This window comes from Anopheles nili, chromosome 3 (assembly GCF_943737925.1).
Source record: "Anopheles nili chromosome 3, idAnoNiliSN_F5_01, whole genome shotgun sequence".
Taxonomy (NCBI): Eukaryota; Metazoa; Arthropoda; class Insecta; order Diptera; family Culicidae; genus Anopheles; species Anopheles nili.
Window position 1 is genome coordinate 25,916,335 of NC_071292.1, and position 14,342 is coordinate 25,930,676.

General features: G+C 44.8%; 2 protein-coding genes across 2 annotated transcripts in view; one reads left to right on the forward strand and one right to left on the reverse strand.

Annotated features, from left to right (window-relative positions):
* The window catches only part of LOC128722845 (6-phosphofructo-2-kinase/fructose-2,6-bisphosphatase 1-like), a 62,681-nt gene that overhangs the window by 700 nt on the left and 47,639 nt on the right, over positions 1–14,342 (reverse strand). Inside the window, exons 3-8 of the mRNA XM_053816528.1 lie at positions 2,466–2,657; positions 1,776–1,855; positions 1,324–1,707; positions 1,118–1,258; positions 715–1,042; positions 514–641 (exon numbers count right to left, since the gene is read on the reverse strand). Of these exons, the coding sequence (XP_053672503.1) occupies positions 514–641; positions 715–1,042; positions 1,118–1,258; positions 1,324–1,707; positions 1,776–1,855; positions 2,466–2,657 (1,253 nt within the window). The remainder of the gene's footprint in view (positions 1–513; positions 642–714; positions 1,043–1,117; positions 1,259–1,323; positions 1,708–1,775; positions 1,856–2,465; positions 2,658–14,342) is intronic.
* The window catches only part of LOC128722846 (alpha-N-acetylgalactosaminidase), a 44,323-nt gene continuing 42,729 nt past the window's right edge, over positions 12,749–14,342 (forward strand). Inside the window, exon 1 of the mRNA XM_053816529.1 lies at positions 12,749–13,048. The gene's annotated coding sequence lies outside the window, so the exon portion shown is untranslated. The remainder of the gene's footprint in view (positions 13,049–14,342) is intronic.

Here is a 14,342-nt window from a genome sequence, read left to right on the forward strand (position 1 = left end):
TTAAATACAAAGATATACACAATACAAAATGTTATCATATCAATAGAGGTATAAATCAGATAAAAAATATATGAAGTAGTCGAACCATATTTTTGTAAATGGTCCTAATCGCTCTTAACGATAATTTAGACCAAGTTATGTAGTTTCACTTGGACTAAATTTTGACACAGTTTAAAATTTCCTTTTATCCACCAATTTTATGTTAGTTATTATTGTTCTAGGGCATCTACATGTAAGATAAATGCCGGTTACTTTTGCAACCTCCAAAAAGGGCGATCAATACAACAAAACATTCGTGAAGAACAGTAATAAAAAATTGTAAATGGACTAATACAACACACAGTTCGTAAAGGGCAACCATAAAACATAAAAAAAATAACTTCATTTGACATATAGTAACAACATATAGTCAAGCATAGGACTTCATTTGAGCCGATAAAAAAATATGAGTGATAAAAAGTGAATGGGAATAATTTTCCAAGTGTGAATACTTCTAACAAAATTCTGACTTACCTTCGGCTGGATGCGATAAGTATCTACACACTCGACCTTAAGTGGAACTGTTTCAACGACGAAATCGTACCCGTACGATCGCACCATCAGTAGCGTATGCAACGGCACGTTTATGTACGGCACGTCATCTAAAATAGAAATTGAAAGTATAGAAACTGTTCAGCTGCGCGAGGAACCGTCGTGGTTTACCACCATACGCACCTGGTTTTACGCCCTTAAAGTACGCCATGATGCAGCGCAGCACAGCCTGGTGAGAAACGACCAGCACGTCGGTGTTGGTCAGAAGCGCCTGTACAACGCTGTCCACGCGCTGCAGCAGATCGAGATAGGACTCGCCGTGCGGGTAACGATACTTGAACTTGTCCTGATCGCGCCAGGCAAACTCCTGCGGGAATCGCTCCTGGATTTCCTCGTACGTCAGCCCCTCGCAGATGCCGGCATTGATCTCGTTCAAGTCCTTGATAGCCGCCCGCGGCCCCGGGATGTTCTGAACGGTGTGGATCGTACGCTGCAGCTCAGACGTCCAAATCTGCAAACGCAAAAACCAGTAGTGGATGAGTGAAAATTCAATCGTTTGTACCATGGCACTGTTTTTTCAGCTAACCAATTTAGGCCGGGGACAATCAGGTGCCGATCCAGGGCCTCCCAGCTGCCGGGCTAGCCTATCGGCGTATTTCATGCCCCGCGGGGACAGATCTGCGTCTCCACCAATACGTCCCAAAACGTTGTACTCTGACTCTCCGTGCTGCAGAAGGATAAACGGAACAAGTAAGCCACGTGTGTTTTTGGATTATTCCTATGTCCACTTACCCGACTGAAGTAGAACGTCTGCTGACGAATGACCGGGCTGGCCAGCACACCTAGAATGTCGGTCTGGATGGCACCCCGAACACCTCGTGCCGTCACGGAGTGGTACATCGGGTCCTCGGAGTTGTTGACCGATATGAGCGGACCCTCGAGGGCGGAACAGGGCTCGAATTGAGGCGTATGATGCCCATTGCTCTCCCGGAAGCGACGCTCCCAGTCTGTGTTTTGATCGAGCTTCCGATAAAAACGCACCGTGTCAGCCACGTTCTCCAGCAGACACTTCTCATTGCACGTGAACTCGATCAACAGATGGTGGAAGACGGCGTCACAGCAGAAGTTAGCCACCGCCTGGCGGGAAGCCCGCGACAAATGCATTCCATCGATGATCTGAAGCGGTAAAAAGGAGAAATTTAAATATTGTATCTTTTCATGGGTAACCAGCGCTGCATGCTTACCGCCACATTATTTCCTTCCTTGAAGAATAGACTAATCTCCAGCAAAGTTTCGTCGGTAGCATTTTCTTCCACGGTAAATACTACAAAGAGACAAGAATGGAGCTTTCAATCATATGGTACGATACCGGTTTCATTCAATGGATGATAATTAGCGTTTAATGGAAGGTTTCAGAAACGCGAGAAAGCGACCAAATAATGAGACCTCCCCAGGGCCCTTTTCACAAGTGCAGTAACTCAATTCGGTCAGTAAAGAAATTAGCATCAACAATCGATTTCATTCTAACCGGCCTTCGAACAAGGCGCCGGTACGCATACAAAAATTGACTTTTAAATGCCAGTGAACGGCGAACAGTTGCGGGTTGAGAGATGCAACTGAAACAACAAATTACAACCGAAAAAAAAATACCAACACGAAGCGATTTGTAACGTTTCCGTGCAAAACCATAACAAAAACACACGAAACGACATGGGCACGATGGTCACGTAAACAAAAACACACGTCCTATCTGACCTTGGCGCGTGACATTGAGCGTCATCGGAGTTTTCACTTTCCACCGCGCGGGAGCAAAAGAAAAAACAACACGGATGTTGATTTCGGCACACGATTTCGCACTTCCGATTGATCACATGGCGGGGGTGGATATTGCATGAATTGATCACCCCGGCGGTTTTCTTCCCGGGTTTTCTTACCTTTGGCGCTCTCGCCCCGCCAGCTCAGATGCCGGGCGACTTTGTGTGCAGCCAGTGATTTCCCCCGACAGGGCAACCCGACGACGGTGACGACAAGGGGTGCCCTCAAAGGGCAGGGCTGAACCGTGTTCCCGGAGGCCGTCGCTAGTGTTGTGGCCTGACTCGCCGCCATCGCTGCTCCATCACGCGGACCTGTCAAGAAACAGCACCGGAAACAGAAAGAAACACGTTAGTGCACGGAAATCACACGAAGGAAGGCTGAAAGTATGGGATTTTCGGTGTCCAATTGCAGACTTTTGAAGCGCAAACACGTAAACAAGCCACACACCACACTTCTAATAAATTTTACCCGCGGAAAGAAATGTATTTTCCGGGGTTTTTCCACAGTTCTACATTGAGCTAACAAAACTCTCGAGCTTTTTCGAATCTAGACATGTTTCTTCGAACCAATGCAACCCTTTGAATTCTTTGCCTCTTCCCAGCCCAGATCACGCACGGTCACGGTCCAAACGGAAGATAACACAAGCACACACGACGGCCTGTCGGTTCACAACAAAACCCCGAAAACCGGCAGGGTTGACAGATGGCCGTGGGTCCCCACACCGAGAAAAAAAAACGCGCTATTTACTTGCAATGGTAACAGCGGCACACTTATCATCGCCCTTATCGCCGTTCTCTTCGTTGTTGTCGTCGCCGTCGTCGGTATCAGGCGCAGCATCAGCGACGGCTGCAGCAGTGGCCACAACAGCAACGCAGTTCATGTGTGGTTATCTCTCGAGCGGTGGTGCCGGTGGTGGGAAAACTGGTGTGCGTCGGGAAAAGTTGAAAACAAAAGTGAAATTTCTACCGCCAGGCGCGCGCACTCGCGCCTGTATACGGGGTTTCCCGGCAGGGCTGCGGAACCACGTTTCCCTTTCGTTTCGTGTGCGCGGATCTACTACGACTACCGACGGCGTGGAGCTGTACCAGAGCTACTAGAGACACACGCCGCCTTGTGGCAAGACCACGCAAGACCCCCAGACTTGCGAAGGGTTTCCCCTCCGCCGAAAAAAAGCAAAAGGTGCGTTCTGGCCGCGTTTGTGTGGGTGCGCTAGTGTGTGGGCTTGGTCCGGGCGCCATGGTTCCCCGTTTGGACAGGAAGCTTGTGTGCGTCGCCGTCAAAAGAGATGCGCTTATACGAACGACGGTGTATCCGCCGGGACGAGCGTCGATGGGAAGGAGGTTCCGTTTGGGGATACGCTTTTGCTTCTCGCACACGAAATGAAGGCAATGAACTGGGACATATACCCCGTCTCGGATTGCTGGTCCTCTTCCCCTATCTGGCCACCGCGATACGGGACCAGGACAGACCAAACAAACACGAATCCAAACGGAACGTACCATCAGAAAACGACCGATCGCCGGAGGTTGTTCCGAGAGTAGCTGACCCGGTTCGTTAGAATTTGGTTAATATTTATCTTTTAAAGAAAAAATGCTCTTAAATAATGCATTACATGCATTGCATTACATTACCTGGTCTAAATGGTCGTGCATAGCGTAATTACGACGACTATTAAATTAAACAGTTTTTATAAATTATTTTTTAATAAAACAGTTTTTGAATAATTATACATAAACTATTTTGCAACAGAATATAATAGCTGCTACATTCATACATACAGCATGAGGCCTCTGAGGTCTCTATTAGCTTGATAATTAATAATTATATTTCTTTTTGGATCGAATTAAAATTAAATCAAATTTTTATGCTATTTTGTACCCAATGCGTACATCTTTCGCATCTTATGTTTCAGCAAGAAAGTCAATTTCTTTAAACAACCTGTTCAGAAATCTAACAGTATACTAATTATTTATTGTTAAGTCAGGCAGTACTAGAATATTGAGTATAATATTTTATATTTGTAAAATTAAGGTTTTACAAAATATACCATTCGCGGGCATGGATCCAAGTCGACAACTTTCAGTGTAACCCATTTACGCTGCCGAGAACGCGAATGCCATGCGTGCACCCCGGACGGAGAGTGCGTGCGTATTGTGGTTCGTCGCTGAACCGCAGGCTATGGGTGTGTGTGCTCGTTGGTTCTCGTCGTCACAGTCAAGTGATAGAGGAAAGAAACCATATACCACCCCCTCCCCACTCCTCCTCCCTTCACCCACCCAAACATACCCATTCGAGCATTCGAAATATATCGGAAAATGTAATGCAACCCCTCAGCGCCGGCAGGCAGCGCAGTAACCTTTGCCCGAGGTTACTTCGATTGCTGCCGATCGGAAAATTGCAACCCCTCGGTGGTCGGGGGGGACACATGGCGATGGCGAAATGTGTGTTTTTACACTTGACTACGATTTTGCAACGTTTAATTCCATCTCCCGGACACCCCCAGGTCTCTCGTCATACCGGACGCTTTCACTCGTGTCAAAATTCGACCGTAGAAGAATCCTTTTCAAAATATTAACACCCCAACGGGCCAGCAACAGGTATTGATTGGTAGCACTAAAAATAGGCATGAGTCGCACGAAAAGTCGCTCGTTGCACCACCGAGGGCACGACCGCCAGTGGAACCTTCTTGTTTTAAATCCTGCACCAGGCCAAGTAGCTCTCTCTGGTCAGTTTAAACAAAACGAATTCAACACAGCATGAAAACAGCGCGCGCCTTTTTCCTTACCGTTGTATGGATTGAACCTTTTCTCGACCTTCATTGCCCTTCATGGAGTGCGTCAGAACAAAGTCCGATGCCGTTACTCAATCCGAAATGAAATACTAATGAAGGACTATTTCTAATCGCAGCAAAAGCCAACAAGCCAAGGATATCGTCTGAAGTCCGATATGTTTAATCGGGTCGCTTGTGTTTGTGTCGCGAAAACCGAGTGCCGGCAGACAAGCTGTCGCTAGCTGACGATTTTCTGTCCCATTTTCCCAGTGGTTGTTTCTCCTTCAGGATTTTGGCTATTGCGCATGTCGATAAGAAATAGACCACGATTCTCTCTGTCCCGGTCTTGGGTGGACGTTTTGTCGTGTTACTACAATGACGACGCGCCAAGACGGGCCCCCAATTTCGAATGGGGATGTTTACTTTTCTGACAGGGTTTCTACTATTTTTATTCGAACTTTTCGCACATTGTGTGCGTTTCGGATTTGATCTTCAAGGATGACAATGTCACAAAAATAGATTAGCCACATATTTTTTAAAGAAATAAATTGTTGCAATAGCAAAAAAGCAAAGACTCTATGAGATTGATTATAAATTTTCATAAGAGATTTTTGTATAATTTAATTTTTAATCACAAGAGATTTTTTTTAATTAAAGTTAAATTTAATTTCAGATCTTGATTTGCGATTTAACCTTAAACAGGCTAGACGTTGATAAATAAATAAGAAATGGTAGGACGAGAGCTACTCAAAAATCTTCACTATAATACTGACACAAATATGAGGGTTTTTTTTTTTCATTTATGTAACAAAATGCTTCGGCATGGAATTGCAAACAACTCGTTAAGAAAGATACATCGGCTGCTTTGAGCTGGTTGTAGCGCACCTGAATGGTGATATCTGTAGCTCAGCGCAAATCTCGCCTTTGACCATCCAATAAGCAAACTTTTTAAGCCGCATGCGTATCGCGAACCCTGACGCTTTGAGATCAAGCTGATCATCACGCGTACTTTCCCGACCGAACGGGTTTGATTGGTGATCGCAAAGAAACTGAAAAGAAAGGTCGACGAAAAGTGGTGCAACAGGAGGTTCGGAGAGAGAAAGAGAGAAAAAAAGTCGTCTAATCAGGAACACGCCATTCCAACCCGGCTGGCTAGCCTTTTCCCTTCGTTTTCCCTTTTTTGCACGAGCCGTCTGGCGGGTTACAGATCTACGAGCAGATCACTTGCACTACTGCCTCCCTAACCGGAATACATTTTAACCAAAGTGCTATAGTCGAAAAAATAAATAAATGGGAAAATTGCAGAGTAGCACAATCCTTCCAACAAACCTGCACAAGAGCAGGTACGACGAGAGACAGTCATCTTCAGAATTCATTGCATAGTGAATTGAAACAAAAGTAATGTAGCAATACCTCGTTTTACTGTAAATATGGCGAAGTGCTCGTACAAGCAAATAAATGTAATTGTATTGACCTATCTATGCGAAATACTTTGAGCTCGTTATTGTTGCAGCTCTCACTGGAGTAGAGTAATTGGCTTGTCCCACATCCTATGATCCTTGGGTTCGTATTTAAGCAAGAGCTCAGTGAATGTGACAAAACGAAAAGACACATATTTTACCATCCCATGGGCATGGAGAAGGGATTCAAGAGCGATAAAATATTCGACGCAATCGAGCATGAGCGGACTAGAGTAAACGTTCATTTGGGTCATTTTTTCACCAGCCAGTTCGGGCACTAGATGGGGTGAGGGAAAACAGTATCAAACCTTCGTACAAAACCGTGCACTGGGCACGACGAGAAAATGTGTTCGATAACTTCCTGATGGTGAAAAAAAAAAAGAGTGAAAAACGTTCCGGTTAATCGGAGGAAAGACGGTGATGTGGAAAGGCACTACATATTCATGCATGCATTTATGTGCGTACGACAGGAGACCGATGTCGATCAAGTACATGGCTTACGCAACTGTCTAACACGTGCCGGGCTGTTTCTAAGGGTTCCCGGGTGCAAAAAATCCTTATAATGCTTCCAGCTTTTAAGTTGTTGATAATAAATGCAATGGAAATAAATAATAGCAATCTAAAATCTATTCAGGCTTATGTACAACCTTGAATTGCTTAATTATTATGATAACCTTTTAAGTGAAATTATCTTCAGGTATTTGCTCTTAATTTCATATTTCATTTTTATTTTTTTTTATTTTTTTTTTTTCATCCCTTTATGGTACAAAAAATAGGTGAGGTATTCAAAAATACGGCAAAAAACATTTTAATAGCATCAACCCAGCATATTGATCAGCTGTCATGCAAAATTACTGTGTCAACGAACCAAAGCATTCATGTCGAACTAAAGACCCCGAAAGCAGACAGCAACCCAAACAAATGAGTCGTTGTCGCGAAACGATCGTATTCCCCGCTCATTCCCAGACCGCATTAGCATATCTCCATTCGACAGAATTATTACCATCGTCCTCCCCGTTAGAAACCCGTTAGTTCTATGCGGAAAAAAGCAAGATCATCCAGTGCGAGGAGAAATCTGTTGACCTTTTTTATTGCTCGTCTTTCCCCAGCCTCCACGCACATCTGTCGGTGGATCCTTCGTGCCTATCATCGCCGGCACTGCTGCCTCTGAACTGATTTCTCCCGCCGCACGACTGACCGAGAGTCGGGCTCGAACTACGGCTAGCTGAGGAAGCTTCAGCTGTTTTCTTTGCTACTATAACTTAACGATAAAGCAGCGTGCGTCCGGCGGGATAATTTCCGGCTCGACGGTAGAAACGCAGGACATAGGACCGAAGACTGGCGCGGGTTGAGATAGGCGCGTTTGTAGGTTAAGATAAGAATACATTATCGGTCCGACCACCGGGAGCCAATCAATCGCGGGCTCACTTTCTCGCATGGCGAGATGTCATTGAAAGTGCGAGCTGGGAACATGTGGTTCGCAAAACGCCCGACGGGGTTGGGCCATTCGCGACTGGGCCGGTTTGTGAGCTAATGAGCTGCAGCCCGCGGTTAAGGGCTGGTTAAGGGCGATTTGCGTGCCCAGCAGCGTAGGCATGCGGTTTGCCACTATAATCCGGTTGAGTAAATCATCGATGGGTGGAAAGGGTGAACATTTTCTAGGCCCGTGTATTAAAACAATCTAATTTTACTCGTTGGGTGCAATTTAAGCCTTTTTTCCCTCACCTCGTAAACACGCACCGTAAATGTCAAACTTATCAACCTTACAAATGTACTGAGTCCTTTTAAGCTGCACAAAAAGATGATAAGTGAAGTGAAAAATAAAAATAAAAGCTTGACATTGGGTTATCTGTACCGTTTAGTCATCTTCCTTTTACTTTCACGTTCACCCTTTCGGGTACGCGTGGTACTGATATGAAGCAAATAAACATGGGATTTATTTTTAAAATTCTGCTCCAGATATTTCCAACCAGCCTGGTACGTCAAATTACGTACCCACAAGCGAGGGCAATGAACCGGTTTTTCGTTTTGTGATTACTCGCGAATCAAAACCACAGGCAAAAAGAAGGTTCGTTCCATCGAAGAAAATTTCCCATCAAAATAAAGATGGTTTTTTGATAAAGTATATTAAGGCTAGCATTCTATGTGTTAAAAGCTTGACGCAAAGTGCTAGATTGGCCTAGTTAATTTTCTTTTCGAAACAGGATACAGTGAAAATGAACGGAGATATTCCTATAAGCCGCTCAGGATTAGATGCAAATATGCATGCTCTTTCTGTAGACGATCGATGATGCAGCTGGTCAGAGATCCACTGATCAACATGTAATCGATTTACCGAAACTCGGCATGGTTTATTTTTTCTGCTCACGCGTTAAGTTGCGAACTTTTTGGCCCCCTTTGCCCGGACCGTCCGTACATGGACGCTGCACCATTTCGTGGGGTGATAATTTACTCGGCCTTGCCCTAAAGAAGTCCGTTTCTGTTCTCCGATTGCTCTCTGCGGTCATGTGAAATGCCGCTTCACTGTCGTAAGCGCAGAGATGTTGTCCGAAAGTGGCCAATGCTGCGATGCACAACGAGAGTGTTTAATAAAACTCGAATCGAGGATCGAAGAGTGGCGGTAGGGATAATGAGGTGCCACCGAGATCCCCCTTTTCCCCTGGCTCAATTTGGCTGATCAATTAAGTTCAAATCATCTCCATGCACGATCGACCAGTTCTCGTTCGTGGTACACTTCGGCGTACGGGAATGCAACAGCGCTTTTGTTGCAGGGTAAATGTTGCACGTACATGCGGTCCAAGACGTTGCACGACTAGCATTTAGGGCTGTGGCGACGTTAAATATCGTCGGCTCGACCGTCGAGCCGACGTTTCGTATCGTCGCCTCGACCGTCGCGTCGACGTCGAGATGCAGTAAAAAGTCGACGTTTCATGAGGATGTTGCCTAGCATGTGTTGCAAATCAATGGCGCTCGCGTAAAATTGAGTGATCATGAAATAAAAAAAATCCATGTGGAAGGAAGCTCAGGCCCGCCCGTACACTCTTGCTCTCGTTATTTTCGCTTCAAGCTCTTCTTGACCGTGTGGCCGCGAGTGCATGTCGGAGTGGAACATTAGCTCTGAGTGTTCTAAGTGTCGAAACGATTCTCCCCCCCTATGCTCTTATTCGTTCTGTTTAGGGTTTTTGTTGTGCTTGGCTGCCTTGCTTTTTCTGCCTCTCTTCCTTTTCTTTGCAAATTTGAATTATTTCGGGTCGAATTAGAGAGGGGAGAAGTTGGAACTGATGAGATGAAGTTTTGTCTTGAAATGATTGAGCGTCGAAAATTTACCGATTCAGCCGTCGAGTCTCATATTATGTGCCCCGTTGCTAACGGTTGACTTTCTTTCTTTTAAGGCCAAATTATGACGCCGATTAAAATATATTTTGAGATCGCTGAGAACCCCATATTACCCATAACGTGAAACTGACTTGAATTTGCCTAGCAAAATACCGTCTCGCAAGTTTGTTTCTGATCTGCACCATTATTTCACGTTCATGGTCGGCACATCACAATCAAAAAGACAGATATTTTTAGTGGATTTAAAAAAATGATTAGGGTATTTGGCGCTAAGTGTGCTTGGATTAAACTTCTTACACACTAAATTATATCTTTCGAGCAAATGAGTAGGAACCATCAAGAGATATGAGCGTAAATATTTCAGTCAAAATCATATGTTTTTGACAATATAAAAAACTAATCTTTCAACAGTCGATATTATTTATATGAAAGTAGAAAAAAACATTGAACATAATTACGGACTTTAACTCAACCTTACAAAAGCGTTATCCATATCTGGCTGGTTTGCAGGGAAGGACTTCCGTTTCCCATGTTTAGGTGATGGAGCTCGGTAGGTAATATATCGATCGGTAATAAATACGTTGGTAATATCCATCGATCCCCCGATATCGTGATTCCCATCGTCAACCAATCATTCATTCCTTATCATTCCGCATACTTTGAATTGTACTGGATTTGCTTCTTCGGTGTTTATCATAAACAGAATTCCTTCGCTTAGGGTAAAACCAATCCAATAGCTTTCTGATCGAAGCGATTGGCTAATTGTACGAATTGCTGTATCTTTTACCAGAAAGCCTACCCTTGGTTATGAGTAAATTCAATACCATATTTTGTTAATATAAACAAGCACCTGAATCGTTATGAAAATGTGCTTTGCAAACCAATCGTAGAAACAATTGCCGGTCTATGCTTTAAATTGAAGTCAATGAATTTCGCATGCATGGCATCTTATGAATGCATCTCTCCTATAGGAAAAGCTATCGTAAACGTAATTTAGACAATTTCGCGACGATTACAAAATTGATAACATAAATTGTCCCATACGGTTTTCCCTCCGATTTTCTTCTACTGTGTGATTTGCTTAAATGGTTGAACCATTTTGTTGAGGCATCGGAAAGGGTTAAACTTATTTTGAAATTATTAATTTATTAAGAATGGGAAACCCCTAATTGAAATTCGCTAAATATAAGCGATCGCTACAAACTTCTAGTCGTTGTTCCACGGACATTCCGTTCTGATAATAACATTGAGTGATTGAGCTACGTTAGGGCCGCTCAGTACGGGTTTGAAGCTCAAGACGAGTGCGGAGATAGTTTTGGTACAGACAGAACGGAACAAAAACTCGTGACGACCCCGGCCGATACGAGTGACAAGAAAAATGAGCTAGTTTGTGGGAGCTGTGTGGAGCGGGGTGTTGAGCGGTACGCGCGATGCTCACGACGATAGCAAACACACCCATGCACAACGCTACGGATTGGAAATTTGTATGGATCGAAGAGGTGACAAGCTCATGAAACGTCGAGACGAACGATACATCCCAAATTTTGCTTGTAGTGTGATCTCGAAAGTTATTGAATATAATCACCAATAACGTATATTATATTGCCACTTATTGACAGAAAGTATTCAGCTTAATAAGATTTAGTTTGAAGTAGGTTCTATCGTTTAAGAAAATAATAGCTTTACAACTAGGAAAACTTGCATAAAATCGTTGTTTCGCAGCAGGAGTGTCAAACTCCGCTGAGTTAAAGCTCAAAATATTATTCCATAACGATATGATGTGCTCTCAATTATTACTGACAAACGTTAACTGAATCATTAATCTTGTTGAAACTTAACAAAAAATAAAAACTTTTAATTTTATTTTCTTTGTTAAACATCTCAAGTTTCTTAAATCTAACCCTTCAAATGTTTTGAGGATATTTTACTGTTGGAATAAATTTGATTTTAACTAACCCAAATCCCAATGAATTTAAAATTGATATTTTATATACATTTAAAAGATCACCCCAAAACTAATGCATCACACAATGCTTCTCAACAACAGCCACTCATGTAGCAGATCGCCCCGGAAAATGGTGGGGAGGATCGTCTCTCGCGAGTGTTTCTCGTTCCTCGCGGCCACAAACATGCACTGGTGTGCCGGTTCGACACTCACCACTTCTCTCACTTTTCGAACAACCTCTGGATCGTACGGACGCGCGTCGGTCAGTTTGTTTTCATCCGTCCCGCAAACACCCGTCAACGCAGTGTAGCTCCAACGTTCACAGAGCAGTACGATCGTTTAGGGCAGTTAAATTCACTCGATTGGACCCTTGTCCCATCATTAGCTTAGCTCCCTCGATCGTGACGATCGCGTTTTTGGTTAGGACGAGCGATCGACTTTCCCAGGCGTACACGTGGGTGATAGCGTTTTTCCATTTCCTCCCTTAAGAGGGAAAACCCATTCGGGAAAAGTATAACGTGCCACGGACAACGCCACGTACGCGATCGGTCACGGTTTCGCGTTCTGATCGCTACCTACGTGAAAGGGCACACTTCGCTTGCTCTCTCGCTTTCTCTCAGCGCAAACAAAACAAACAGTCAGTTCCAGCGCTCCGGGAGCAGATCGTGACTTATCGCGGGTTCTTTCTACGACGCGGCTTTTCTCCCATTCGCCCTCTTATCAAGCTGCCCTTGCCGAGGGTTTACTCGAGTGATAAATTTTCCGTTCGGTAGTGTGCGTACAGCGTGGTTTTAAGTGCATCCATCTCTCTGTCCCGGTGCCTTTCTTATCACAAAACTTGCCCCACCCCGTTTGCGCGGCGCTATCAGTGAGTGCGGGAAAGAAATTCGCGACAAAACCCGACAGAAACACAAGCAAAAAAAGGGGAAAATAAATCCCTTTGAACGAGAGGCGTAAAAAAGTCGGATAAAGAAAAAAAAACAACCCCCACACGTTCAAGTGCCGTCAGTTACGCGCCAGCGCAGTTTGCGAGTGTCGAAGCTAAAACTCGTTTCGTTTCCGTCGAGGAGGCTGCCAGAGTCGGTTTTCACAGGGCTCCCCCTAGGATACGTTCGGCACAGCTTCCTCCACCAGACACACCGAGAGTGTGCAGATTTCCGTCAGCGAGCGATAAAATAAGAGAAAAACAAGGTTTGTAGTGCATATTTCCTCGGACTGGTTCGGCAACGCGGCAAGTTTCCGGGAATGCTCCGGACCCCGAAAGGACCTCTCCAAAGTTCAATCAACTCGTGAACTCTCTTTCTCTGGTGTGCTGCGGGCCATTCGCGCGTTCGTGATTGCTACGTCCGGAGGCGGTTTTATTTGATTCCAATCCCGCCGGAGCTCGATAGAACCTCAGACACGCTCTGGGTCAATCTTGGCGTTCTTTTTCTCGGCCTTCGCCGTGGTCCGACCGGCTCAAACCGTGTCGTGTTGAGTTCGCTAGGTTGGGCTTGTTCTTGGCTCCGTCTGCATAACGGATCCCCCCTCCCAACCCACGGGACCTTCTCCCCTAGCCCACCCAAAGCAATACACACACACATGGCGTTGACGTAACGTCGATAGGGCCGTGATGCTGAAAAAGGGGGACCGAAAACCTGTTTTTGCTCTCTCTCCATTTCTTTCATTATTACGATCACTCGTTATTTTCCGCACGGAATCATCGACACAGGGGCCAAGCTAGCAGAAGGGCCCGGTGAAAGACTCTTACGATCCCTCAGGGCCCTGCAGGGAGAGAATCCACTGTCGCCAGATTTTATCCCCCTGGAATCGATCTGGACGTGGCTGGGGTGGTTTGTGAAGTGGAACCTGCCCGCTCACCTAGTTCTGGTTCGGAAGCGGGAACCCGCTTTGAGCCTGTTCCCGACCTGCCTCCTTTTTTCATTTAGAGTGGACTTTGACTCACCCCGTGTTGGACCGCTGAGACAAAGTTTAAGGTCTTCGGTGTTGAGGCGCACGGAGTTTGTCGGTTGAGTTTCAGAACCGATCGACGGGTAAGTGCAGAATGCGTTCGAGAGCCGGCCTTGATGCCGGTTCTAGAGGCGGGTTCTACATTCTCTTTAGGTTAAAAGTATCAGACGTAAGAATGCTCGATATGGTTTCAGGCGACGTAAGGCGTTGTTTGACCCTGAAAGCCAATCCCCAGGCGGGCTTAAGGTTGAGGCTGCACTTTTACACGCAGCTATGTGTGGGCTAGAAAGGATACTCGTGTTGTATTAATTAAAGCAATTGGCTAAATTAATAAATAGCCAATTTTTGAATGTTATTTTAGACTTAAATAAATTTTAACCATTAAGCGAAAAAAAAATCACAAAAGAGAGTTAATACAAAACTAAAACCGTTCGTTCAAATTTCATTTTTTTTTAAATTACGCTGCAGCAATTAATCTGTCACGACTTAATTCTGACTTAAGCTCACACAAATGTGTTTTCCCTTCATTCTAATT